This window comes from Xenia sp. Carnegie-2017, unplaced genomic scaffold (genome assembly GCF_021976095.1).
Source record: "Xenia sp. Carnegie-2017 unplaced genomic scaffold, XeniaSp_v1 HiC_scaffold_14, whole genome shotgun sequence".
Taxonomy (NCBI): Eukaryota; Metazoa; Cnidaria; class Anthozoa; order Malacalcyonacea; family Xeniidae; genus Xenia; species Xenia sp. Carnegie-2017.
The window spans coordinates 4,116,318-4,142,941 of NW_025813447.1; the positions used below are offsets into that span (position 1 = coordinate 4,116,318).

Below are 26,624 nucleotides of genomic sequence, written 5' to 3' on the forward strand. Positions count from 1 at the left end.
TGTGACACGCTAAATTGAGCGTAGGAATTTATGAAATGTTGCACGTGCAATAAGTGCCAATATCATTGGTAAACACACAGGAGTGTGTTTGCAAGAATTTTGACAAAGCTACTCCGTGATTATATTAACAACAGAGCAAAAGCTAGCAAAGATAAAAGATGCATTTAAACATCCACTTTACAAGATATGACGATCAAATCCGATAAAAAAGAGATGCAATGCGCAAAAATTAGAAAAATTTTTTGAAAAAGCTGTATTCCAGTTGTTTTACATAAGAAATTAGAAACGAGTGTACTATCGTGGTAAATACATATGAACTGACTAATATACATACACCTGTATTCGGATAAGGAGATCATTACTTATTTTGTGCTTTTTAAAATAACTAAGTAGCGTTTTGTCTGGTGATTTTCTTTTCAATAGCATTTATTGAGTAAATAGACTATTCTAGCAAACTGTGGATAAAAATGAAGACAATTAACAATTGATAAGATAAGTAAAAGAAACTGTTACTTATTGTTTTTTCCATGTCAGGAATTCACCTGAATTTTGTACAATCGAAGCTATTTTTTCTATTTTATTTCTAATGCTCGTCTTTTTGTTTTTGTACTTTACGGCCAGCTTGGGTTTGCCTTCCTTCGCATAAAGTTGGCTAAGAAGTTGGTAGATTTCCATGAGCTGTGGATGATCTTTGGAAACCCAATCTTCAATCAAACGTGAAGCTTTTTCAAGATTTTCCTTTGCTTCTGGAACACTTCCGGTTTCGAGTAAGCACTTACCAAAAATCGACCGAATTTTAGCAATTTCTGGACTAAATTTCTTGTCTACTTGTTGTTCCATCTTTTCTTGAGCTTCTTTTGCGTAATTTAAGGCATGAGTGTAGTTTTGATGATCTTGTAACAACATGCATCTGGCTAACATTTGGAGTACGTTAGAAATTTTAATTTCATCACCAATTTTCTTGTAAATTTCAATAGCTTTCTGCAACTCTTTTTTTGCATTTTTACCATCGCCTTTCTCTACTAGGCATAAACCAACATTTTTATGAGACTCAGCCAACAACAGATCATCGTCTTTCTGTCCAATCAACTTTACTCTAACATGTTGGGCTTGTTGAATGAAATCAAAGGCCTCATCTTTCATACCAAGATCTATAAAAAGTAACCCCATGTTATTGAGTATTTCTGCCTTGTCAAAGTTATTATTGTCTAATGTAATTTTGGCTGCATCCCTGTAAAGATTGAAAGTTTCCTCAAGTTTTCCTTGTTGACGACTGTACCATGCTTTATAGATCAATACTTGGACACGTTTTTCATCTCTGATCTCATAATGGCTGATTTTATTCAAACATTTTTCTGCATTTTGATATTGAAGAGTTTGGAGGTGACAGTGCAGTTTTTCGATCAAGTTATCAACAATTAGATCATCATACTTTTGATCATCATTATTTTGATCAACTAGGTTGTCAACGTTTGACATGAAAGAATTGATTGCTTCCACATAGTCTCCATTTTTTTTTTGGCATTTTGCTATATCATAATCAATCTCAAACAAAGTAAATTTGTCACTGCCAGCATTCTTATGGAGACGTTTGCTTATTTGGTAGGAGTTAATTGCCAACTCATATTCGTTTTTGCTTTCATAGGCACGTCCTGCTGCATTAGCAAGTTGTACTGCAAGCTTTGATGAGGTTTTCTGCTTATTTTCCCCTTTTTCAAAAGACGTAAAGACAACAACCATTGCAGTGGCAACAACGTCGACAAGATACATGTCGTCCTCAGCCTTTACTTTTTCCATGGCATCTACCATCTTTTGTGCATTGATTTCATCAAGCTTGAATGATTTTAAGCTCTCACCGCGTGGCGACAACCTTTGAAATAAAGTGTCATTCTGTTGATTGTTTTCCACTATAGTCTCAAACAACACATTTCCATTGGTGGATACTTTTGCTAAAAAACCTAATTTCTTAATAAATTTAAAAACACCACAAGTTTCCCATTCATTAGACGAAGGAGGTGCAATGGACAAAGCAGAAGTTATTGTCGCACTTTCACTATTTTGTTTAAATAATTTCCTTGCTTGAGGAATTGCTTGCCCTAAAGGACAATTTCCACCCACGCCTCCGTCGATGTATTTATCTTCGCCAACTTTCACTGGTATTTCAAAGTAAATAGGAGCATTTGAAGTTGCAAGCAAGACTTGACAGACGTTTCTATAGCAACATTTTTCATCTGCTGTATCAAACAGAACAATACCTTCCTTTTTTTGTTCATATCTTCTAGCAACCGCGCCGACAATTGGTCCTTTATTTTTGGCAAAGTCTTTCAAAATGCAATCACCAAACTGATCCTCTAGGGCTTTCTTGAAGTTGTCTTGTGAATATGGTACTAGCGGAATTTTAGACAGCAATGGCATGTGAGAATAAAACCAGTGGAAGAAGGACTTCCTAAATATTTCTCTACACTTCTTGCAATACATCTGAATGCACTCATCCAAAGTCATCCGTTCCCTTTTGTGATGTTTCTTTCCAACTTTATTTCCACCAACTAAACCAAACGCGATCAGACCTCCTGTGCTGGTACCAACTATCATGTCGTAAACATCGGTGGGATGAATGGGATCTTCAACTTTGTTTATATCATTTATCAGATGATCTCGAACTTTACGATTTTCTAGGAAATTTACTTCCTTTTTATCATTTCTTTTGTTTACAAGGTAGTTCACTGTCTCGGGATTATTCAACACAATTGTGGCAAATCTTAAAACGTCGTCCAGAATCTTCACTTCCATCACACCGCGACTTCCTCCACCATCAAAAGACAATATAGCAATCTTCTGTTCGTTTGAATCCAGCTTGTGACTGTCTGTAAATAAAGTAATAAGTAACATGACTCTAAAAACTCTTTTCCCCTCACAAACCAGGAAATTTTCTTGCAAGATTGAATTGATTTGTACACAGTTTACAAGCTATGTAGGCAGTTTATTGTCAAAATGACATAACTTGAATAAGAACAGATGCCTGAATGTGTCTTTTGTCATTAAAGAAAACCTGCTCTTTTTCCACAATGGCTGTCGTGCACTTCGTGGGATATCATACTTCAGAGAAGATATTGATTCATTTTTCATACAACTTGAAAGACGTAGTAGATCATTTTTAAATGATTAAAAATGTAATATTGTCAAGTAAATGTTTCAGTAGAGACTTTTTCTCGATAAATCCACATGTACTCTGTATGGGTAAAATTGATGCTTAACAAATTTTTCATCAAGTTTCCTCTAAGCGTTCAGATATAAATTCTAGTATTAGTAAGAAATAAAATAGTTGAGTTTTAAAAAAGTTAAGACATATGGTGCAACAACCAAGATGTCAGTTCATAATTCAGCTAATTGAGATTTCATGTATAAGTCTAACAGAAGCGTTAGTGCATTTGTATAATAGGCGTTGCTGTTATGTGCATGACTATGAGCACGTATAGCTCGTTTGAAAAGAGGAACTATTTTACTATAATGACATTTAGGATGCTCATGATTACGAACTGCGTAGAATCATGATGTCAAACTTGTTGTCCATGTATTTTTTTATTGTAGGTTTACATGATATTCAATTTGGTTTTAAAGATTGTTAATGTAGATTTGCATGATATTCAGCATGGTTTAAAGATTGTTATTTAGTATAAAAGGAGGCTGACAAACTCATTCAGAAGGCATTCTGGTTAGATACAAATTGGAACTAAGGTCATTTGAATGCATTCGTGTGAGTTTGTCAATATCGTCGCCTGTATCTCAGATAAGTTGTATTGAACTTTTCTCTATCAATTTAAATATATTCTTTATTTTATTTTAATTACTGACTAGTTTTCTGTTCGCTATCTCTTCTTATGAGAAACGTAACAGTTGCAAATTAACGTTTCCATGAAGAACAATAAGTGTTGTTGTGTTTTCCATTCATAGGTACTGAAAATTTAAGCCATGCTTTTCCTAGCAACTTTGTCAATGATGTAAGAGACTTAATTATATATCTTACAAAAGCCAGTTTTAAAAGTTTTGAGGCGCTTTTGCCCTATAATCCAAATATGAGAAGTTATAACTTGATGGAGATGTTGAAGTTTAAAAAAGTGCAAGCATTATTGTTTATCGATCCTGATTCCTCCAAATGCAAGCAACATTTATGTATTCATCGTTAAACTTTCCTCAAAAATGTTAACTGGTAATATTTCTTTTTAACATACGTTTGTATTAAAAACCTGTGAATGTTTTATTTTACACTTAGATACACATAATTATGTCAATAAAAGTATATTTTGCAACCGCATAATTAATGCAATTTACTACCTGTAAAGGCTCCATTAAAAGCAGCTCTAAAAACATTAATTACGAAAGACGAGTTATTTATTGTTTTTTCCATGTCAGATATTGATCTGACAGCTGTACAATCGAAGCTTTTTTTTCTATTTCATCGCTAATGCCTTTTTTTTTATTTTTGTACGCTTCGATCAGCTTGGGTTTGCCATCCATATCATAAAGTTGGGAAAGAAGATCATAGATTTCCATGAGCTGTGGATGATTTTTGGAAAGCGAATCTTCAATCAAACGCGAAGCTTTTACAAGATTTTCCTCTGCTTCCTCAAATCTTCCAGTTTCAAGAAAACACCTACCGAAAATTGACAGGATTTTAGCAGTACCCGGATTATCAACCGTGGGCACTTGTGGTTTCATTTTTTGCAGAGCTTCTTGTGCATAACTTATGGCACGATTGTAGTTCGAATGATCTTGTAACAACATGCATCTGGCTAAAGTTTGGAGTACGTTAGAAATTTTAATTTCATCACCAATTTTATAGTAAATTTCAATAGCTTTCTGCAGCTCTTTTTTTGCATTTTTACCATCGCCTTTCTCTACTAGGCATAAACCAACATTTTCATGAGACTCTGCCAACAGACCATCGTCTTTCTGTCCAATCAACTTTACTCTAACATGTTGGGCTTTTTGAATGAAATCAAAGGCCTCATCTTTCATACCAAGATCTATAAAAAGTAACCCCATGTTATTGAGTATTTCTGCCTTGTCAAAGTTATCATTGTCTAATGTAATTTTGGCTGCATCCCTGTAAAGATTGAAAGTTTCCTCAAGTTTTCCTTGTTGACGACTGTACCATGCTTTATAGATCAATACTTGGACACGTTTTTCATCTCTGATCTCATAATGGCTGATTTTATTCAAACATTTTTCTGCATTTTGATATTGAAAGGTTTGGAGGTAACAGTGCAGTTTTTCGATCAAGTTATCAACAATTAGATCATCATACTTTTGATCATCAAACTTCTGGTTAGCAAGTGTATCAACATTTGATTTGAATAATTCAAAAGCTTTAGAATAATCTCCTTGTTCTTTGTAGCATTTTGCAATGTCATAAGATGTCATAATAGTGGTAAGACCATTGCTGACTTTTGAAGACGTTTGAGTACGTTTGTTAGACGTATGAAGACGTTGGCGAGTTCGGTGAGAGACAATTGCTGACTTATATTCTTTCTTGCTTTCGTACGCAAGTCCTGCTGCTTTAGCAAGCTTTACTGCAACACTCAACGAATCTTTATGAATTTTTTCTACTTTATCAATAGACGCCAAGACAACAGCCATTGCACTGGCAACAACGTCGACAAGAAACATGTCATCCTGAACTTTTTCTTCTTCCATGGCATCTAATATCCTTTTTATATCGATCTCATCCAACTTGAATGTTTTTAAGGAATTACCACGTGGGGACAACCTTTGAAACAAAGTTTCATCCAATGTATGGCTTTTGACTACTTCTTCAAACACTATATTGCCATCAATAGATACTGTCGAAAGATAAGACATCCAAGTTATAAAACCACCAGTAGAAGGAGCTTTTAATTTGGGAAATGATGGAGGTGCAACTGATAAAACTGAAACAATTTTTGCGTTGTTAAAAAGTTCCTGTGCTCGTGAAATTGCTTGTTTTAACGGACAATTTCCACCTAAGCCACCTTCAATATATTTAGCATTGCCAATTGTGACTACAGTGTCACTAAAGTAAAATGGGGAATTGGAGGTTGCAAGCAACACTTCGTAAACTTTGTATTTTTGTTGATCTTCATTTGCTGTGTCAAAGAGTACAAGATGTTCGTCTGGACAAATTCTTTTGGCAACAACTCCGACAACACTACTGGAATTATCATTTTTTCTAAAATCATTTAAGTCACAGTCACCAAACTGATCCTTTAAGATTTTCTCTATGTTGGCTTGTGAATATGTTGTAAGAGGAACAAAAGAAATGGGCTGCAATTTTTGGATAAAAGAAAGTCTAAAAAGAAAATCTATTATCTTTTGCATGCAGGTTTTTTTGAAAATGATTTTAGTTTTGCTGCGATACGTCTCAATGCATTCTTCCACAGTCATCCGTTTCCTTTCATGATTGTTGCCTTCAACTTTATTTCCACCAACCAAACCAAACGAGATAAGACCCCCTATACCGGTACCAACTATCATATCGTAAACATCGGTGGGATGAATGGGATCCTTAACTACTTTTAGGTTATTGATCAGACATTCTCGAACGGCAAGATCTTCCAAGAAATGCTTTTTCCGTTCAGTACTTTCTTCGTTTACAAGGTACTCCACCGTTTCAGGATTTCTCAAAACAATCGATGCTAATCGTAAAACGTCGTCCAGTATCTTCAGTTGCATTATACCTCGACTTCCTCCACCATCAAATGACAATATGTCAATCCTCTTTTCAGTTAGACTTATTTTGTTGATGTCTGTAAATAAAGTAATTAGTAGTATGACTTCACAACCAGCATGCTCCTGCCAACATTCAATTGCTTTAAATACATGCTATGTATGCAATATAAAGTCTAGTGATAAGTGCTTAAAAAGGGCATGCGCTTGTTTGTATGTTCCTAAAGGCAACCATTTTCGACTTTGATAAATCTCAATATCAAACATAGCTAATTGGAATAGCAAGCTCTAAAAGAGCATGATTTCTAATTCTTTAATTGAAGAATAATGAAATAATAATTCGACTCTCAATGCATCAAAACTGCATTAACATCAATTTGCTTCTTAATAGTCTAATGTTTCTAAGCGTCACAAATCTGAGCTAACGAACTATTGATAAAAAGTTTTACTAAATAGAAATCCAGAGGCATAATAAAGACAAAGTTGTTGCTCTTGCTTAGAAGCATCAAAAGTATCGGGGTTTGATCTTTCAGTAACCCACTTAATTGTTGTACTTAATTGCAACTGCTGCCCACGAGAACAGTCAACTTTTCTAAAATAATTGCGTATTTGTTGAAGAAAAGAAAGTCAGCTTTACATAAGTGGCAACATCACTTGGCGGTAGAAAAGGAGCAGTAACATCTGTAATCGTTTGATATACATTTTTTGTCACAGGTCACGTAATTCATGTTCCTCATGTTCCAAAAAGTCAAATTCCTGAATAAACCAAAGTATCCACAAGAGCTATATATTACTCACATTAATTGAAGTAATTGTGAATTTGTGTCATAATAACAGTAGGCTATGAGGCGCAGCAGCAAAACAACATTACGTCGTGCCACACTTGTGCTTCCAGGTTAATCCCGCTATTTTAGTTGGAAACTGGAAAGCCACGTGTGACAGCATTATGCACAATATATAACTTCACTACAGGAGATGAACGAAGACATCTCACCATTTACATGCAGTGAGCAGAAAATCTCTAAAATTTGCGGGTAAAATGTGATAGCTTTCTGATTGCCATGATTGTCCTCTGAAGAATGTAAGCATTCTCAACTGTCGGGACGGAGGAAGACAAGGGACAAATAATCAGCAAGTTCAAAGTCGCCCTAGGAGGTTTTGAAGAAACGCTATGAGGGTGGAAACTACAGACTCTTTTTTTAGCTACATATTATATGAAAATGGTTATTTCGCCGTTCTTACCACCCAATTATGGAAAGCTTCTGCGTTGTTCGCAATTTTTTCGGGAACTACAAAGATGCTCAAGCATTGCAAAACAATATGATGTAATTAAATGAAAATGCTGTCAACATCAATTTGCTTCTTAATTCAAAAGAATGTCCTACACTTACAATGAGATATAGTCGAATTGCAAGTCGTATATTATCATGTAATATGAGCCAGCAAGATTTTGGAGTTATAACATCATCCAACCTATCTTTGTCAGCTCATGTTAATGACCAGTATTGGTTATGCACGTCGTTCCACAATAAGCATTATGAAGAATATTAGCTGTATTCATTATCTAATGTTTAGTTCGGTGTCAATTATGCTATGGTCTCATCAAAGAATCCGTCGTGTCAAGCAAATAGGAAAAATTCAAAGACAAGCCACAAAATTTATTTTAGATCCACCGTTTCTTTGTGAACTCATATATATAATTACTTCAATTAAACTTCAAATTTAATGTCTTACAGACTCATACTTGCACGAGTATATTGACTTAGGGCTTTTTTTCAAGATAACCAGAGGAATTATAAAAACAGAAAACCAATTGGTCGAGATTGAGCAAAACAAATCTGAAGACAAGTTCGACTTCTTTAAACCAATTTCAAAAATGGTTTATATACAGGTCAACTCAAATGTGGAAAATCTTGGCATACAGCCTCTCCAGTGACAAACCAAACCTTTTTCGATTTAAATGTAAACTTTGGAATACTTTAAACAAGCTTTGAAAAATACTTATGATACAGACGATTTTAGAACTTGGAAATCCATCTTTCTGTGTTGTAACACGTGTCGTACTCTGTCGAGTGCTAAGAAGTCTCGTTGTTGATAAACCTCAAGTGAGATGGCAAAACAAGCACCAATTGAACCTCCTTATAAGTAAGTTGAATTGCAATTAACTTTTCAATGCTTTATATGTTTCTAGTTATATTGTTTCATGTTCATTGTAGGTGAGCGTGAAATTTAAAGACCATGTAGTTGAACCAAAATGCGGACATGGTGTCCATACTAATACCTATGTATAACTACATGTGCTTATTCGCATTGTTAACCGCCAGAAATTAACTCAATAATATTAGTAATGTTTATTACATCAGCACAAAGGAAATAATATTTAGTCAACATTTTTCTAGCCCATTTTTAATGTTTATTGGTATTTTACCCTTATGAAAACTACAATGGTAATTCGAGGGATTTAAATCTCATCACACAATCACTATACTTTCAACATTATGAGTTGCTAACTCTTAACATTAATACGTTGCTATTCTTTGGGCCTAATTTTTTCTTTAGTATTTACCGAAAGCATTGTAATTCGCGTCCTTTTGAAATCTGAGATAACTCTGCCCTTTTATGTCAAGAATCAATATCTGACAGTTTGTTTTTCGTGAAATTTGTCACATGTGATAAAAGTTTTAATGGGATTAAAGTCAATTTATCCGAGTAATGTAAAGAGCTTCTCTTATAGATTCCAAAGAAATGTAAAGAAATTATCATATGTTTCAGAAAAACTACTCCAACGTTTGATGAAATCTTAATCGATGATCAACCTTTCGAAAGAGTTCAAAATGTTAAAATTTTGGGAGTCACAATAAGAAATGATTTGAAATGGAACGACCACATAAATGTTATCACTAAAAAGGCAGCAAAACGTTTATACTTATTAAGCAGTTAAAACGGGCTGATAAAGATAAAAAAAAGACTTTGTTTGTTCTTACTGCGCTATAATAAGATCAATTTTTGTGTACTCTTGCCAAGTATTTCACTCTGGTCTGCCAAAATATCTATCTGATTATTTAGAGCGTATACAAAAGAGAGCTATGGGCATCATATTTTCTGGAGCACATAATAAAGATGCATTATCAACAGCTTATATTCCGACCCTGTTCGACAGACATGAATCTCTCAGTAGGAGATTCTTTAATGATATAGTGAACGATAAGAATCACAAACTTTACAATTTATTACCTCAAAGAACTGATGTCATTTACAATCAGCTGAAGACAAATAAGACATTTTATGCAACTAAATATTGCACAAATCGTTTTAAAAACTCTTTTGTTCCAAATTTCTCAAACAAGCATATCTCTTAAATTGTAGGTTGCCCATATGTTGTACATTCGACATGCTTATGTAATACATCTTTCATTTAATCTTTATTTAAGTTTTGCTATTATTAATCTTAATGCTTGTAAATAACTGTATTACTGTGACTGTGTATAATAATGTTGTAATATACATGTAATTCAGTTGTAAAAACTGCAAGATGTATTAATATTAAACAATTTTTTTGATTTTGATTGGATTTGATTAGTAACAAAGAGCCTGTTGCTGCAGAACTGTTTGGCGATGATTTAAAGGAACGCCTCAAAACAGTAAAAGAAAGCAAGAAGGCTGCACAGCAACTGACAAACCAAAAACGGAAACGCAACGATCAACTGTCGACAGGCTCTTATAATTCCCACGTGCCTTTTTTATTCCAACGTCGAGGAGGTCATTTGCAAAGCCGACCCCAACGACGCAACTATTATCAAAACCAACCCAAGAGGAAAATCGAGACAGGGGAAAACACTAAGAAAGCAGTGACTTTAACTCTTGACCGTGTAAGTGCTAATAACCGCGAGTGTAGTACTTCTTTCATGTCTGAGGGTGGGGGGGGGGGACAATGATTGTAGTATAATTGCTGGCCGGATACTACACTTTGTTGGGAAGTAGAAGGAACTAACTCACGAACCTTGTTCATACTTGTTATTATTTTTGGGTATGTTTGATACATCTACAATTAAAACATGTTTATTACTTGATGTTGTATTTGCGTGTAGGCATGAATCGTGTCCACGTGACTTTCGGATCTAGTGGGGGATCTCTACGGTAGATGCTAATAGAATTAGGAAATTGAACGTGACTTACCTGAAGTTGAAGTTCTATTGGATTCTATTAGCATCTACAGAGGAGAGATTACACGCCCACCCATCGTGTTATCGCCTCCCTGCATATCGTTCATATGCACATTTAGGCGGTTCATGTGGCCACTATCTTTGAAATATGACCAACGTGCGCATGCGTAGTATCTTGTGTTGTCTCTGCTCTGTAGATACTAATAGAATCCCAATCAGCTTCAGGTAACTCTCGTTCAATTTCCTAATTAAGTTGCAACATTATAACTAGATGACTAGTGTTTCGGGCAATAAAGTAAATGGTTTAAACCCGGGACTATTGTTACATGTTTGTAAATGTAAATCGTCCAGGTTGGTATTGTAAGATTGTCGAAACGTCAGTCAACAACAACAAAAACAGTCGTTCTTAGGACTATACTAACCTGGACGATGTACATTTACAAACATGTAGTGTTTCTGGCGTTAATTTACATTATGTTGGCCTGCCGTGCCTGGAACAAGTAAAGATGGTATCAAGCTTTCCATAACAAGTTGAATGCCATAATAGTTTTTCTTTCAAAAAAATTCTCTGTTCAATTAACAAATTAGTATAGCTACATCTGACCCACCTTTGTTGACTGGAGTAATGATTGCTTGATCATTTGTGATGTCTTTTCCCAAATTAGATTTAGAGACACCGTCAAAAACGGTAGCAGATTTCTGTTTAAAATAGAATGTTAATCAAACTGAATGCATCTAAATACGTTCATTTTTGACTAACACCAACAACTGCTGATAACAACTAAAAAGTTAATAAATTACAACGTCTTATAGAAAATTTTAATTATCAATAAGCGAGCACAAGTTTTTTTGCTGTAACATTTATAACCTGAATCAAAGGGATTATAAATTATACTAGAGGTGGCATCGTAATATAATCTACAGTCCAAAAATTAGTATGCATAGTTAGGGGAATTACTGGGTCGGATCTAGGATTTTTGCAACAAAATTCATTAAACGCCGTAGACGTTTCGTTGAAGGCCGGAAGCGTCCTTCATCTAGGAGAATTTGGGGGCATGTTGATTTCTATTGTTTTTGAAATGCAATTTTCAGCATTTTAAGATGGATAAAAAGCGTATTTTATAACTAGAAATTGTACGTAAAAATCTACATTTCTAACATTAAAATAGTTATTAAGTTGTTTGGCTATTTTGCCATATATCCGGCTCTTATCAGCATGCCAAAGAGTCTTGACAGCCTGATTCTTGTATGGACAGCCCACACCATTGCCAACCGCAAGGAGTACAACTAATCTAGAACTTCCAGAACATTTTATAAGGTAAAAGTCCCCCAAATTGCACAAGATAAACTATATTCACCATCTTCAGATGGGAAATAAAAAAGCTATTGAGATTCTTCAAATCACTCATACCTAAAATTTCTCTTGTTTTTATCACTTAAGGGAGCGAAAACATAATTCTATTGAGACCTAAAAACTTTTCTAATCAGATTACAGATCTCATAGGTAAGGCATATCTTTAACCATTTTTCAATAAAGGGCTACATCAAATTTATTAAGAGGTGCATGCATTGGATTGCAATCAAATTTTTTTGAGCTTTCTAGTAAATGCACAGAGTCAAGGAGACATTCCGGAACAAAAAATTGTTAACTTTTCCAATACATTCATCAAGGAACTGTTCAAAGGGTAGTTTCATATCGAACCGTGGTTTGCAAAATGGGATATTGGCACAACTGTAATTTCATACTTGGCAATATTTCTTGTATTATTTGGCTATAATTGTCAATAGCTTCAGTGGAGAAACTAGAACGCTAATTGGGAGGAGGGGTGAATATTCATATATTCAGCTCTGCCCTGCTGACTTCTTTTGAAATTAACATCGCAAACAAAAGAAATCAGCAGGGAAGAGTTGCATATATGAAAATATACCCCTCCCGAATTAACGTTCTATTTTCTCTCCTGGTTACAAGTGTCATTATGGCTCAACTCAATGATACGCAACTTTGGAGACAAAGTCAATGAACTTAAATTTTTCTGTTTGAACCATCTACATAGTGGTGGAGGGGGGGGGGAGGCTAAAATTCGTAAAAGAAACACTTTCTTTCATGTCACGCAATAGTAAGGTACTTAGGCATTTTTATAAAGTACTTTTGTTGACCTATGTGAAATCATAGCTATTCTCACTTGATATTTTCCATCATTCCTCCAAAAGCTGTGACAGAATGATTGCACTCGTTCAAAAGCTAATGGTTTGACGATTTTCAAAGTTCCTCCCCAAAGTAGACGTACATTCATCATTACAAGCTGCAGGAGTCTCCTATTTAAAAAAGAAGGTTGAAAAATTGAATGTACAGGCATTCTTCACAAATAAGATTTTACCAATACTATCCTATCAAAAACGCTTATTACACAGAGGTTACTATTGTTATATAAAGATGGATAGATAACAACAGCACCAACATGAGTTTAACATGCATAAAACCCACTTTTTGAAATCATAAATTATGTTGAACAGAGTAATTACACATTTTTTTGGACTTAGGGGTGCTCCGACATACACTGACGACATCTTAAAATGGAACACTCAGTTTGACACGCGGCATGTTAGAAGAATCATTAAAAGAAACAAAAAGATAAGACTTAAACGTTGCTACTTCATAAATAATGCATACCAGCAATTTTTTTGGAAAAAATAATAAAACATGTCTCATAGAGTCCTTAAGTGTGACGTCTCGTTATAATGGCGCTAAAAAATGCAGTTCTAAGCAAATTATCTTATGCGAGCGCTTTGGACAGGCTTCCTTTGTTTTGAATGTCTAAAGCTTTAATTATGAGAGGAATGAATTCCTTTATGGTAATAGTTGGTGTTGCACCAAATGGAGTCATTACTAATGTCAGTCGGCTGTATCCAGGTTCTATTTCAGACAAGGCCATTGTGCAACAGTCTGACTCCTTAATCACTTGACAGCTGGAGATATGATTCTGGCGGACAAGGGTTTCCTTATCCAGGATGTTGTACAGAGAGTGAGGTCAAGAAAACAAACGCTATAGCTAAAGCACGGATTTATGTCGAAAGAGCCAATGCTAGACTTCAAAATTTTAGGCATCATTCCTTCGTATTTGTGCTGCTATGCTGACATTTTGTTTCAGTTATGGGCGGCACTTGTAAATTTGCAATTTCCTTTCATCAAAGAGGGATTGTGAAGATATGGTTTTTGATTAGTTTTATGCTTGAAGACTACATTGGACAGTTTTTTAATAATTATTGTTGTTCAAATAGAAATAAAATAATTTGTAGACTGAGGCTTACTTAGAAGAAAATACAGCTAGAGGGGGATAGCATTCTAATATAACAGTAAAGGGATGATTTTACCTCCTAGGGATTACAATATTTATCATCTGGAACAGCCTGGGTGTACATAGGGTGTCAAATTACATCACTGCGAGAATTCGTTTATCATGTTTTGGAGAACAGAAGTTAAAAGAAGTTTTGACATATGTTTTACAATGGATGTCTTTTTGGGGATAAAAATAAAAGCAAGTACTGCCCACAGCTACCATTGAGGGGTCTTTCTGAACATTTCCCATGAGCATCCCATCACTTTTATAAGGGAGTTTCCCTTCCCCCCAGGAAAACAACATTAAATGATGTACCAATTTTCCATGTCTTTTAAATACCATGTTATCCTTGTGTTTATTAATAAAAATGCAAATATGTGTATAGCCTTTTACCCCAACTCCCTCACACCAAACTAGTAGTGGTAGGTCAATTTGAGGACTGAAAACCGACGAGTATCATAATTTTTTTAAAAAAATCGTTTATTAACAAGCCTTTTTTTATTTCACTACTAGAGAAAATCTCGCCCTCGTGTTCATTTGGGCAACAAAAACAGTCTAAAACTTAATCTTGACATTTGACATTCACCGTCACTTTATAAACCTTTTGTTTCATTCTTGCGTGTACTTCTCCTCGTAAAACACTCTGCTGGTAAGTAAATGCTTTAATTTTATCTGACTTAACGTGGTTTACAGATTTCTTTTCTTCTGAGAAGAAAGAAAAAAGCGAAGCAATGGATAATGTCTCCATTTTGATTCGAATGGGCGCTTGTTTGGAACTGAGATTTTTAGCACCATGGAAACGTGACGTCACCACTTAAGGACTCTATTGTTTTGAAACCATATGTAAATAAGTAGCCTTTGCATGACTGTTTAGTAAAAATAAATATGTAGTGCTAACTTAAATTAGCAAGATTTCATTGAATAATTTATTAGTGCATCTTTTCTAAAGCAACAAGTGTTACTTGACAGACTAAAACTTTAGAAAGTATTTTCAAAAAAGAAAAATTATTACCAAATCGACGGGAGTTTCTACATATCTATAGCACCTATTTACTTATGGAATTGTTAAAAGAAACGCTTGGTCCCCTTTAATTGATCGCAATTCGAACGCATTTCAAAGGAATGCCAGAACACACGCGTTGCTGTTACGTTATTATATATAATTAGTTGATCAAGATAAAATAATTAACTTTATATAATTGAATTTTCAATATGAATAAAAAAGCCAAACATAAGACTTTTAAAAAAAGCCATCACAACAAGAAAATAAGGAAAGATAAAAGTTTTTTTTAAATAATTACGTTTCGTCCTTAACTTGAGACATCTTCAGATTAATTGAGATAACTTTTATACATGATGTTTTAAATACAACATATATTACAGGGTGTTAAGCTACATGTGAGGAGAGTATGAAGTTTAGATTACGGAATTAAATGAAAAGAGCAGTATACAGAAGGTGAAGGGGGATTGAGTTGCCTTGGGAGTTGAGAGAGGGTTTATGTTTACATATGAGAAAGCTCGTATGAATCATAAAGTTAGAATTGAGAGAATTGAGAAGTCCTCAGAACCTGCAGAATGAGATGTGTTTCTTATATGGGAAACAAATACGGATGGTGGTGGACAAGAGGAAGGTTTCCCTGTTAAGAGAGAGATTCCCAAGTGCTCTAATATTCTGGTTTGTAAATGACGCGTAGTTTGACCCACATACGAGGTGGAGCAACATCGACACTTAAATGAGTGTAAAACACCAGATCTCAGGAACTTGAGAGCCCTGTCCTTAAAAGAAAAGAAAGAGGAGAGACGCTTGGATAAATAAAAAACAAAGCAAACATTAATATGAGGAAAGGCAGCATTACAGACTCGAAAGATTTGAGTGCGAATCTGAAGACAGTGTAGGCCAGTGAAAAGGAAACATAAGTACAAGATTTTCTAAGGAGCAGTGTGAATAGGATTTTGGGTGTCAAATATATTGTTAAGAAAGCGGTTAACATGATTGTAAAATATGTGAAATATGGAGTTAAAGCAAGTAGTTCTGGGTGATACTCTTTTGATACATTAACGTAAACACACAACAACATACCGGCAGCAAATGTTTTTTGCACAGCAGGCGTTAACGCAATTGATGCTGGAAACTGGAAGGTTGTGTGCTAACAATAGCTACAATAATAATTTTTTTGCACTAAGGTAAGAAGACCTCATCAATTATAAAATTCAATATTGTTTTTGGTAAATCTAGTCGTACTTTTGCAAGAAGTTAAAACTGCTGCCCCGTTATTATGGTTAACTAAACTAATCAGTGGCGAAAACGGGTTAATAAAAAAAGGGGGGAGAGAACATTCATATATTCATGTTCTGTTGTATTTTATTTATTTGAAATAGGTTGTTTTGTACAAATTATACATGCATATATGAATTATGCCCCCCCACCCCCAATCATCAAAATGAAATAACTTCTAGCTTCTGCACACTTTTTTTATATGTAAAACTGATACATCGAAACACTTGCTAAAGTGGAAAGTTTTCCACCTTTGATTGACACAGAATAATCGGCAATATGGACAATATGGTATTACCAAAATATTATGAGAACAATAATCGCAAAAATAATTTGATCTAACGACACTATATAAAATTGTCTGTAGCTATACTGTCTGTTTATATAGAAGTTTATGGGCGTATCAATTTGTAGGTGGAATTTTGTTGTAATAAGTGAAGTTTCAAACAGCTTTATAATGGCATATTGTTAACAATACATCGTCTTCATATGATAATATGGCAAAAAATTGTCATAAGTCAACTCAAATTCTGTCTTTGAAATGTGTATACTAGAAATTAATAACGCAAAACCATAAAGAAGTGCAAAATAAGGCGTTTTCACTTAATTGAAAACTAATATGCAGCGATAGGAAAGTTTGAATTACTTTAAATGACTATATTTTAAATCACTGCAATGGAAAGGATGGCTACAACTGAGCCAACCATAACACAACCATGAATTTTATGTCGACTAATCGCATGTGCAAGTTGAGGAAATACGTTTTTTAAAACTGCATGTATCAAAATAATTGTTTATCATTATCGTAAGTTTTCAAAACAGTATGTGTGAAACTTCTTTATCGAAATAGCATGCTGAAATAGCTAACAGGCAACAACAATTTAAAAAAGCATGTATTAAAATAGCATATGAATATTTTCAATAGTTTCTTTAGAAATGGAATCGGCTAAAATAGAATGATTCTAAATGTATATGATCAAGAATATATAGCATAAGACCTAAAACTGTCAGAGTTTTCACTATTTCGAAGATGAATTTTTGGATGCTTATGCTTAACGGTTATAGTTTCTCATTTTCCAACATGTAATGGAAAACTATCGAAAATGTTCATCAAGGAGCAAATGTTCTTATTCATTCAACGTAAAATTTATTCACATAAATTTTCTATGACACGCTTCTGTCACTGGGAGTAAAGAAATTGTTCACGTGAGAAAGTCGTGATAACTTTGCAAATGTTATAAAAAAGATGCTGTTTGTTTCGACAAGAACAGAATTTGTAGTTTTCATCCAAAATTTCCTATTCGCCACCATGTTTTTTTTAACCTGCTCCAGACAACTTTTCCCCTCCTGGTAATTTAATAGAACTCAATGGTTCACCTTACTATAGTTTACTTGTTCATGTCAAAGTATGTTGTTAATTAATGCAATGTACAAAAATTATATAAGAAATAAATGCTCACAGCTTCTCATTATAGTGAATGCCGGACTAAAAAATTTTAAGTCTACTTTCCATATAATTGTCAATCTTGTCGATTGAATTACAACATTAAATCTACAAATTTCCATATAGTTGTAAGAGTTGTCATTCAAGAGATTAATGCATACTTTGGTGTCAAATTTTGAAGCGGCCTCACAACGATATTTGATAAAATACGCTTGCGTTAGTTGTTTGTTACAAAATTTCTCATTCGCGCTGCTTATTAAAAGGATTTCAATCATTTATTATAAAAGAAATCAAAAGAGAAGTTTATTACCTGTCGCCAATAAACGTTTCATTAGAATTACTTATTATACTGAGTGTTATTATTGTTGTGAGAAGAAATTGGAAGTATCAATCTTTAATGACTCAACAAAAGTTGTACTTTTTTGACATTATATGAAAACAAATAATTTTTGATTACTTATTTCTTACTTCTTACGTGTACATTAAAAATCTTGGTGATCAAATTCATCAGAAATAACCAGACAAAGTCGTTAGGGTGATGTTGAATGCAAATTAATCTCAATATTGGAATTTTGGCTGCCAGATATTCAAATGTTAACAATTGCTTTTTCCTTGAGCAATTGCTCTCAACTATTATTATCATTACGCACCTGTGTCGACTTGAGTGAAGAGATTAACGTTTGAAATTCGTCCCGATATTACCATTAGTCTTCCGAAAGTGATGCTGTTTCTTCAACGTAAATGCATATATGATTGGCTAAGTCACTCCCTTAACAAAGACGAGCTGTAGCAATTAAAAATTCTAAAGGCACTGCAGGCTCCCACTTCTTCAGAAGTCATTACTAACGTTGAGATTGTGTTAACTATGATGTATACTGTTGACAAACTATTATATACAGAATAATTTTCAAATTTTTCAATACAGTTGCAAAAAATGCATAAAAATTATAACAAGTTAACATCTTATAATTTCTAATTTTACCAAATCGACGGGAGTTTTTACATTTCTATAGCACCCATTTACTTATAGAATAGTACTAAACACTTCACGTTGATACACGGTCGTCTTTCAAAAGAAACGCTTGGTCGCCCTTTAATTTATCGCAATTCGAACGCATTTCAAAAGAATGCTAGAACACACGCGTTGCTGTTACGTTATTATATCTAATTTGTTGATGAAGATAAAATAACTAACTGTCTATAATTGAATTTTCAATATGAACAAAATAGCCCAACATAAGACTTTTAAAAAAATAGCCATCACAACAAGGAAATAAGGAAAGATAAAATGTTATTTTTATAATTACGTTTCGTCTTTAACTTAAGATATCTTCAGATTAATTGAGATAAATTCTATACATGAGGTTTTCAAATACAAGTATATATTACAAGATGTTAAATTACATGTGAGGAGAGTATGAAGTTTAGATTACGGAATTAAATGAAAAGAGCAGTATACAGATAGTGAACGGGGATTGAGTTGCCTTGAGAGTTAAGAGAGGGTTTAAGTTTAGTTATCTTAATAGTAAGGTTTTATGAATCATAAGGTTATAGTTGTCTGAAAAGGAAGAGAGAATTGAGAACTCCTCAGAGCCGGCAGAGTGAGATGTGTTTCTTATATGGGAAAGAAATACGGATGGTGGTGGACAAGAGGAAGGTTTCCCTGTTAAGAGAGAGATTCCCAAGTGCTCTAATATTCTGGTTTGTAAATGACGCGTAGTTTGACCCACATACGAGGTGGAGCAACATCGACACTTAAATGAGTGTAAAACACCAGATCTCAGGAACTTGAGAGCCCTGTCCTTAAAAGAAAAGAAAGAGGAGAGACGCTTGGATAAATAAAAAACAAAGCAAACATTAATATGAGGAAAGGCAGCATTACAGAGTCGAGTGATTTGAGTGCGAATCTGAAGACAGTGTAGGCCAATGAAAAGGAGACAAAAGTACAAGATTTTCTAAGGAGCAGTGTGAATAGGATCTTTGGGTGTCAAATATATTGTTGAGGAAGCGGTGAACATGATTGTCAAATATGTCAAATATGCAGTTAAAGCAAGTCGTGCTGGGTGATACTCTTTTGATACATTAACGTAAACACACAACAACATACCGGTAGCAAATTTATTTTGCGCAGCAGTTTCCCCATAAAATATAATTCTTACTTATGCTCAACGGTTATAGTTTCTTATTTTCCAACATGTAATGGAAAACTACCGAAAATGCTCATCAAGGAGCAAATGTTCTTAATCATTCAACGTAAAATTTATTCACATAATTTTCTATGACACGCTTCTGTCACTGGGAGTAAAGAAATTGTTCACGTGAGAAATTCATGATAACTTTGCAAATCTTATAAAAAAGATGCTGTTAGTTTCGAAAAGAACGAATTTGTAGAAATGTCTTCTCCAATTAGACGTGCCGTCGTAATCAAAAACAGCACCAGGTCAGATGTAGCGAAGAATATTAATCCTAATGCATCGATTTGACTATCACTTACGCTACCATCAATTAACAACCTTACAGACTTACACGAACCAGCTTCCTTACAAGCTATATAAAGAAATAAAGCATGTATATAATAATTACATTATTTTTTGGGTTCTATTTTTAACTAGCTAACATAAGTTTAAATTTTTTATATGACACCCACTTTCTAAACTACAGAATTGGTCGTTATGAAAGTTATGTCATATTAATCCTTTCGCAATACGAAAAATGCGTGAAACACACTTTGCCTTTGGGCAACGTAATCTTTGCAAGCAGCTCGCAATAATGTATGCCCCTGAGCTAAGTATAGTGATAGGTAAAGTAATTATCGCAATACGTAAATTTCTGAAGGTTTTCTTATTTTGATACACTCTGTAGATTTAATACTTTTTAAGGTTAAAGGAAACTTATGTTAAATATCAAACAGTTATTTTGCCAGAGTCAGAGTCAGACATGCCATTAAAGAGACTCAAAATAATTTTTTGCATATATCATGATTCTTCACAAATTTTGTGATCTTTGTCAAATTACTGCAAATAAATTGCAAGTGCTTGAAACGCCATTTTGCAAAGGCCTTTAATTGTTTAATTTCCTTAAAGAATCTAAATACTATATGTAGCCAGCCTGCAAGTTTTGGTAGTGACAAGTGAACATCCAGACATTGCCATGATTCAATTCTTAAGAAATCTACAGTTTCTGTAGAGCATAAAATCAGATAAAAGTTCGTATAACAGGTTTAAGCAAGCGGGCTGACTGCGTAATTGGTAGATAGCGATACCTCATATTTACTTGTGAACTATGCGTCCTAATTATGCCAAATTTAACGTTTAAAACGAATAAAATTAAAGCTACAAAAACTTGCCAAGACTTTTCAGATTGTTTTGTGCCATAATTTCCTCTAGTATGCAAAATTCCATACGAGCAATTGAACTTAAACAAACTTCTCAACTCCTACTTTCTTTTTTATATACCATTCGTTTCATCAGGAGTGATCGATTTGCAAGACCTGTGTTTATGTACTAGCGAGCTGAGCTGGATAAAAAAAGGAATTCAAAAGAAAAAGTATTCATTTCAAGGCCTCAAACTCGCATGGTAGCTGTGAGCAGTTGAATCTATGTCACAAGCAATTCCATTTCATTAGCTGGTATTAAGAACTCTCTGATTTAACAAAAACAAATTGCTCTTAAAAAAATTGTCGTCTATTTAAAAAGTCGAATGACTTTTGTGCTGCCACGATATTATATAAGTATGAACTATATAATTTATGAACGATGTTTGTAGAACAGGATAACTTGATCTAATGATCGCTAAATGTAACTTTCAAATTAAAAAATTTGCAAAATGTTTTTTTGAAGCGTGTTTCTATACACGTTTGATTTCCATGGAAAAACAGACACGCTATTTAGACACACGTTCCCAATACACGTTTACATCGTTTTAAGTTCGTCATTTGTGCAGACAAAATCAACGAAAAAAACGCTATGCAAGATATACAAAATTTACTTAGCTTTTGGGGGAGATTTTTCCCCCTGAATACAGCGCAAGTCTCCAAGTAAAGTTTTATCCACTGTATATACCGTCTGCATTCTGAAAGCTCAATCACACTCATTGAGTGCGACCCAGAAGTCTCGCTCCCACTAATCAATGCCAAACTTATTTCTTCATGCGGAGTGGAGTGAAAACGTCGTCTTCGAATAGTCATGAGATGATTTTAAAGACTCACTCAATGACCATGTCTTTGCAATCTATAAAAATACTGGTGTACTTGTCTTAAAGCTTTACCAAACTATAAGCTATAAGGTCTACGCTTCAAAACATAGCACTAATTCAAATATATCGACTCAATTCTCATATACAATTTTAGGTAAAGTTTCTATAATGCTTACATCGTCGATATACATAGTATTTTCGATGACGCATGCATCATTTTTTCTTGATGACGTGCAACAAATTAGAGAAGAGTTTTGGACTGGAAGAAGTTGCTCCTCTGTTAGTTAAGCATGCCAAGCTGTATGCTCGATATGCTTTAAGTGATTGGTTGTTTCACTTCTATATCGGATCTGGATGATATATTTGACAAGTCCAATCGTTCGAGAATGGGACTTTGGACATGACAACTCAAGTCCTCACTTCCCTCAATCAAATGGTCGCGTTGAACGATATATCCAAACAGTCAAGCAAACAATGAAGAAAGCTCAGGAAGCTAAGAATGATCCATTTCTCTCATTACTAATATTCAATACAACACCCGCAAATGATGGCAATTCCCCATCCTACAAAATGTATCACAGGAACCCACGCACAACCCTTCCCGCAGCAAAAGGTTAAACAATCAATGTCACTCTCTCCAACTCTTACGTCAAGGCAGCGTATGATTATCATGCCCGAGACCTATCAAATATTGAGCCAGGCACCACTGTCCGAATTCGAACTAACAACGACAACAGCTGGGCACAAACCGGACAAGTAGTCAAGAAGTGTAAGGAAACTAGAGCATACCTCGTCATGAATGAAAAGGGGCACATGGTCCGTACGAACAGGCGTCACCTCCTACCAACAAAAGAACCATTTAAAGTCAAGACCAACTATGATAACCTGCAAACGCTGTCAAAACCTAATCCCGACAAGTCATCAGCACCTCATCAAACATCCCGATACAGCCAACCCATACGTACTCCATCACGATACGCAGACTACAATATGTCGCGAAAGTAAACAGACCTTGCTTGAAAACAGCACTATAGCACACATATTATAACTACGTTATGTTATTGATAAAACGGACGATGTTGCAAGTCAATGTCACTCCACGTGACATCTTTGTGAGAGATGAATTCTAGATAGAGATATATAGCACGCGCACGATATATACTAAGAAACCGATGTATAACTGAACTCAAAAATCCAGCATTAAAAACTATTACAGGGCCAAAGCAAATTTTGCACCCCCTTCACCTTTGAACTAATGAAATTTGCAGTACATGCCGCAGTATTATTGAGTCTCGATACTTTATGTTAGCCTTTGCATTTTGATTACACTCTACCGATGACTGCGCCACTACTAGAATTAAAAATAGGTAAGCGAATAGCGTAAATGACTAATATTTAATTAACTACATGAGAAATCACTAGAGAAGTCCGACGGTCATATTTTTGTAATGATAACATAAATATTATAGATCATTTATCAACAAAAATGATAATTTTGTCTCCAAATACCACCAACTAAAAGTCCGTCTTCTTAGTTTATAAGCTCGCGCTCTATGGACGACCGACTTAAACGACTGAAACAAGTCGGACGTCTGTTTGAGAGGCAGACTTCAGTCAATGACTCAATAGACCTGCTAAGTAGGCTTGCCACTATAACAGGAGTAGCAACGTCCTCAAGAAATCTCAAAAATTTTAACAAAAAATTAATTTTTTGTCCTCTTCAATAGAGAATCTTCACAACAGAATCTTATACAATTATATTTCTATTTTTAATCCTATGGGAGGTCTTGTATTGTAGATGATTGATGTTCAGTATTAATACTAATCTTTAGTATACCTGTATCATATTTTGAGATGCTTATTTCAAGTATTGCTACTAAAATTTTACGAATTTCCTTAATTTCATACTTTCGAATATTTTCCTTAACGCATCATCGTCATGTAGTCGTGTCAATTCGTGAATTGCCGTCTTAGCTCCTGGACATCTGGACATTTTTTAGTATAACATTGTGGTTAGCCTGTAAGCAGGCTACCCACAAATAATATTATTAAGCTTGGATTAATAATAAGATGCAATGCCAGTAACGATTCCTGTCTGTGGGAGAAAGCCAAGAAAATTGATTGAAATAGGCAAAAACTATACAATTTTAGGCCTTGTTGCGCCTCCTAAGAGGACATTAAATTTGGCCCTGTATGTTGTCTACAGTTATTGTGACAATTGACAAGTCAGGTGTTTTGGCCACATAAGAAACATCAAGAATGCTCATCAATTACTTTATTCCTTAATTCACTGTAAAACGACCCCCTTACAAGGTTTCACTTTGATCAGTCTTCCTTTTTCCCAAAGTTAACTTCATTAACTGCATATTATAACTGTAGAAATAACTGTTCTGCTTCAATTCATTTTTCTAGCCCAAATTTAAAACTTCGTGACTCATATTCATTTCTGCGCCCCCCCAGTAATCAACAGTTGGGGGGCCTCGGCCCCCATGCACTCCCCGCCACTGCTAAGATTGATTAAATAATGTAGACTTACAATACAGTAATAACTAGGGGAATTAAAGCACATATATTAGCGAATGGGGAACGAAGTAAAAGGTTAAAAATGAACAAAACAAGAAACTTCCTTTACATCAAAACAATTGTGCTGCTTTACAGCTTCCCTTTTCTCTATTTGTTCGCATGTCTGCATTTTTCATTTAGTAACCGCCATGGCGAACAATTCAACCTGTTAGTGGCCATTGCTTGCGAAAAAGAAATTAAAAACGAAACTTAATTGAGAAAACATCTGGCCCCAACAGAGTCACAACACGATGCTATACACATTGTGTGTGTCCGCCTAAAAGTTTGTTAATCTCGAGTTCTTTAACGCAGACCGCATAGAGTATTTACATTATGATGCATTTTACTACATATGGCCCTTAGAGGGTTAAGTACAAGTTTCGGTTAACAGAAAATATATAACACTAACAGGGACTTGTTATGACTCACATCACAGCAGTTTTTCTCTAGAAATCCCATATCTGAAAATAGTGACATTTAAAACGGTACGAATCTTATCCTGTGAGAATAGAGGAACTTAGTAGCTATCATAAGAGCAACAAGAATCACTTTGGCAATATCGCCAGATATCAGAAACCAAACAATTAAAAAATTTTTTTCTTTGAACAAACGTCTATATTTTAACATGGCAAAATTCGTGTAAATCAGACGTACCTGTTTCGAGAGAAGTGAAGAGCTTGTTCAAATCAGAAATTTGTCAATATACCGTAAAAAGTCTTGAGAAAAATGATGGTATCTTTTCCAATGCGATTGCTTTTAGAATTGTAAAGCTCCTTATCATAGCAGACGTATGGTCGCAATCAAACACTGCAGGTTGGTATCTAAGATAGAAGGAATGTTGATGAAATTGAACGAATCATATTCGTTGGCCAATAATTAGTTATGCTACTAGCAACTGTTGCTACAACAAAAATTTTTAATTAAAGACAGTGGATTTCAGTAAATGGACAGCTGTTTTTACATTTGTAGTTTACCCATTTGATCTAAACTCTCCGAAATTATGTCCTCTCATTTGTATTTAGCATTTCCTACACATAAAGACTTAGCATATCTTATAAAACTTAAATAGTCTGCAAGTGCAGAGTGTCAAGTCACGATAAAACTTTTACATACATAAATTATTCGTAATGACAGGAGCACTACATGCGGTCATTTCCACAAGAACTAGCTAATGCAAGCCTGAAAATTCAACTAGCAATCTTATATTCTATAATAGTTAATTACGTAAAAATGGTTTCCATCTTAGTTTCCGTGTGTTCTCCTCAAAACACTCCTTATTCATTTCACTTTAATTTAATAGTGGAAGAAATAAATAAAATTCGTTTCCTTTTCTTCCCCGAATGACAACTGACAAATTTGCACTATTTAAAATAAAAACAATAAAACGATTGCGTTGATTGGTTGATAGCTGAGCCTCATCAGTTAAATCAATTAAAGAGTATTTGCCGATCAATCATGAATACATGTTAGAGGAAATATTAAAACCTTTGTTTTGAATTTATCTTTATCACATTATTTTTATTTTGTAAAAGAAATATAAAGATGTTTTTGCCCTGATCTGCTTTCGAGTTAACGAAGCAACTACACTATAGCAATTGTACTCTCTTATCTGTCCGGCCACCCCGATTATCGGTCGAGATTATTCCAGACCGTCGACTGATCTGGCTATTGACCAATGGAATGGCTTAAATTAGCGTTCTGTAGCAGGAGCGGATCTAGGATTTTTCAAACATCAGTCATAAAACGTCGGAGGCGCTCCGTACCTGGGCGGGTCTTAGGAATTCAACCCTGAGAAATTTTGAATTTCAGAGCCTTGAAAATGCCATTTTCAGCATTTTAGAGCAATACAAAATGTATTTTGTGGGCATCGTTTTTGCGTAAAAACAACACATTTTGCTTACGTTTTGTTCAAAAAAGAATGAAGTGAACAATACTTGAATGTTTTG

At 34.5% G+C, this 26,624-nt stretch overlaps 1 protein-coding gene and 1 long non-coding RNA gene across 3 annotated transcripts; both read right to left on the bottom strand.

Annotated features, from left to right (window-relative positions):
- Window positions 1–229: 229 nt before the first annotated feature.
- LOC124434846 lies at window positions 230–18,653 on the bottom strand. Of its 2 annotated transcripts, none has more exons than XM_046984770.1 (4): window positions 18,573–18,653; window positions 13,049–13,181; window positions 11,474–11,564; window positions 230–2,864 (listed from the first exon to the last, which is right to left on the bottom strand). In XM_046984770.1, exons 2-4 carry the CDS (start codon window positions 13,160–13,162, stop codon window positions 514–516), a joined length of 2,556 nt encoding a protein of 851 aa, XP_046840726.1. In that variant the 5' UTR covers window positions 13,163–13,181; window positions 18,573–18,653; the 3' UTR covers window positions 230–513. The 2 variants fall into 2 exon arrangements, with proteins under 2 accessions (XP_046840726.1, XP_046840725.1); XM_046984769.1 differs by lacking the exon at window positions 230–2,864 and adding an exon at window positions 3,811–6,782.
- Window positions 18,654–24,905: 6,252 nt separating this feature from the next.
- LOC124435417 lies at window positions 24,906–25,425 on the bottom strand. The gene is made up of 2 exons (XR_006945031.1): window positions 25,333–25,425; window positions 24,906–25,139 (listed from the first exon to the last, which is right to left on the bottom strand). It is a non-coding gene; the product is annotated as an uncharacterized LOC124435417 (long non-coding RNA).
- Window positions 25,426–26,624: the final 1,199 nt, after the last annotated feature.

What these genes read in the sequence shown, in the direction of transcription:
- LOC124434846 (XM_046984769.1), bottom strand. Translation starts at nt 13,162, where the DNA reads ATGATGAATGTACGTCTACTTTGGGGAGGAACTTTGAAAATCGTCAAA. An exon ending in GGAATGATGGAAAATATCAA is followed by an intron (nt 11,565 to 13,048) that starts GTGAGAATAGCT and finishes TATTTTAAACAG; the next exon opens with AAATCTGCTACCGTTTTTGA. An exon ending in CATTACTCCAGTCAACAAAG is followed by an intron (nt 6,783 to 11,473) that starts GTGGGTCAGATG and finishes CTTTATTTACAG; the next exon opens with ACATCAACAAAATAAGTCTA.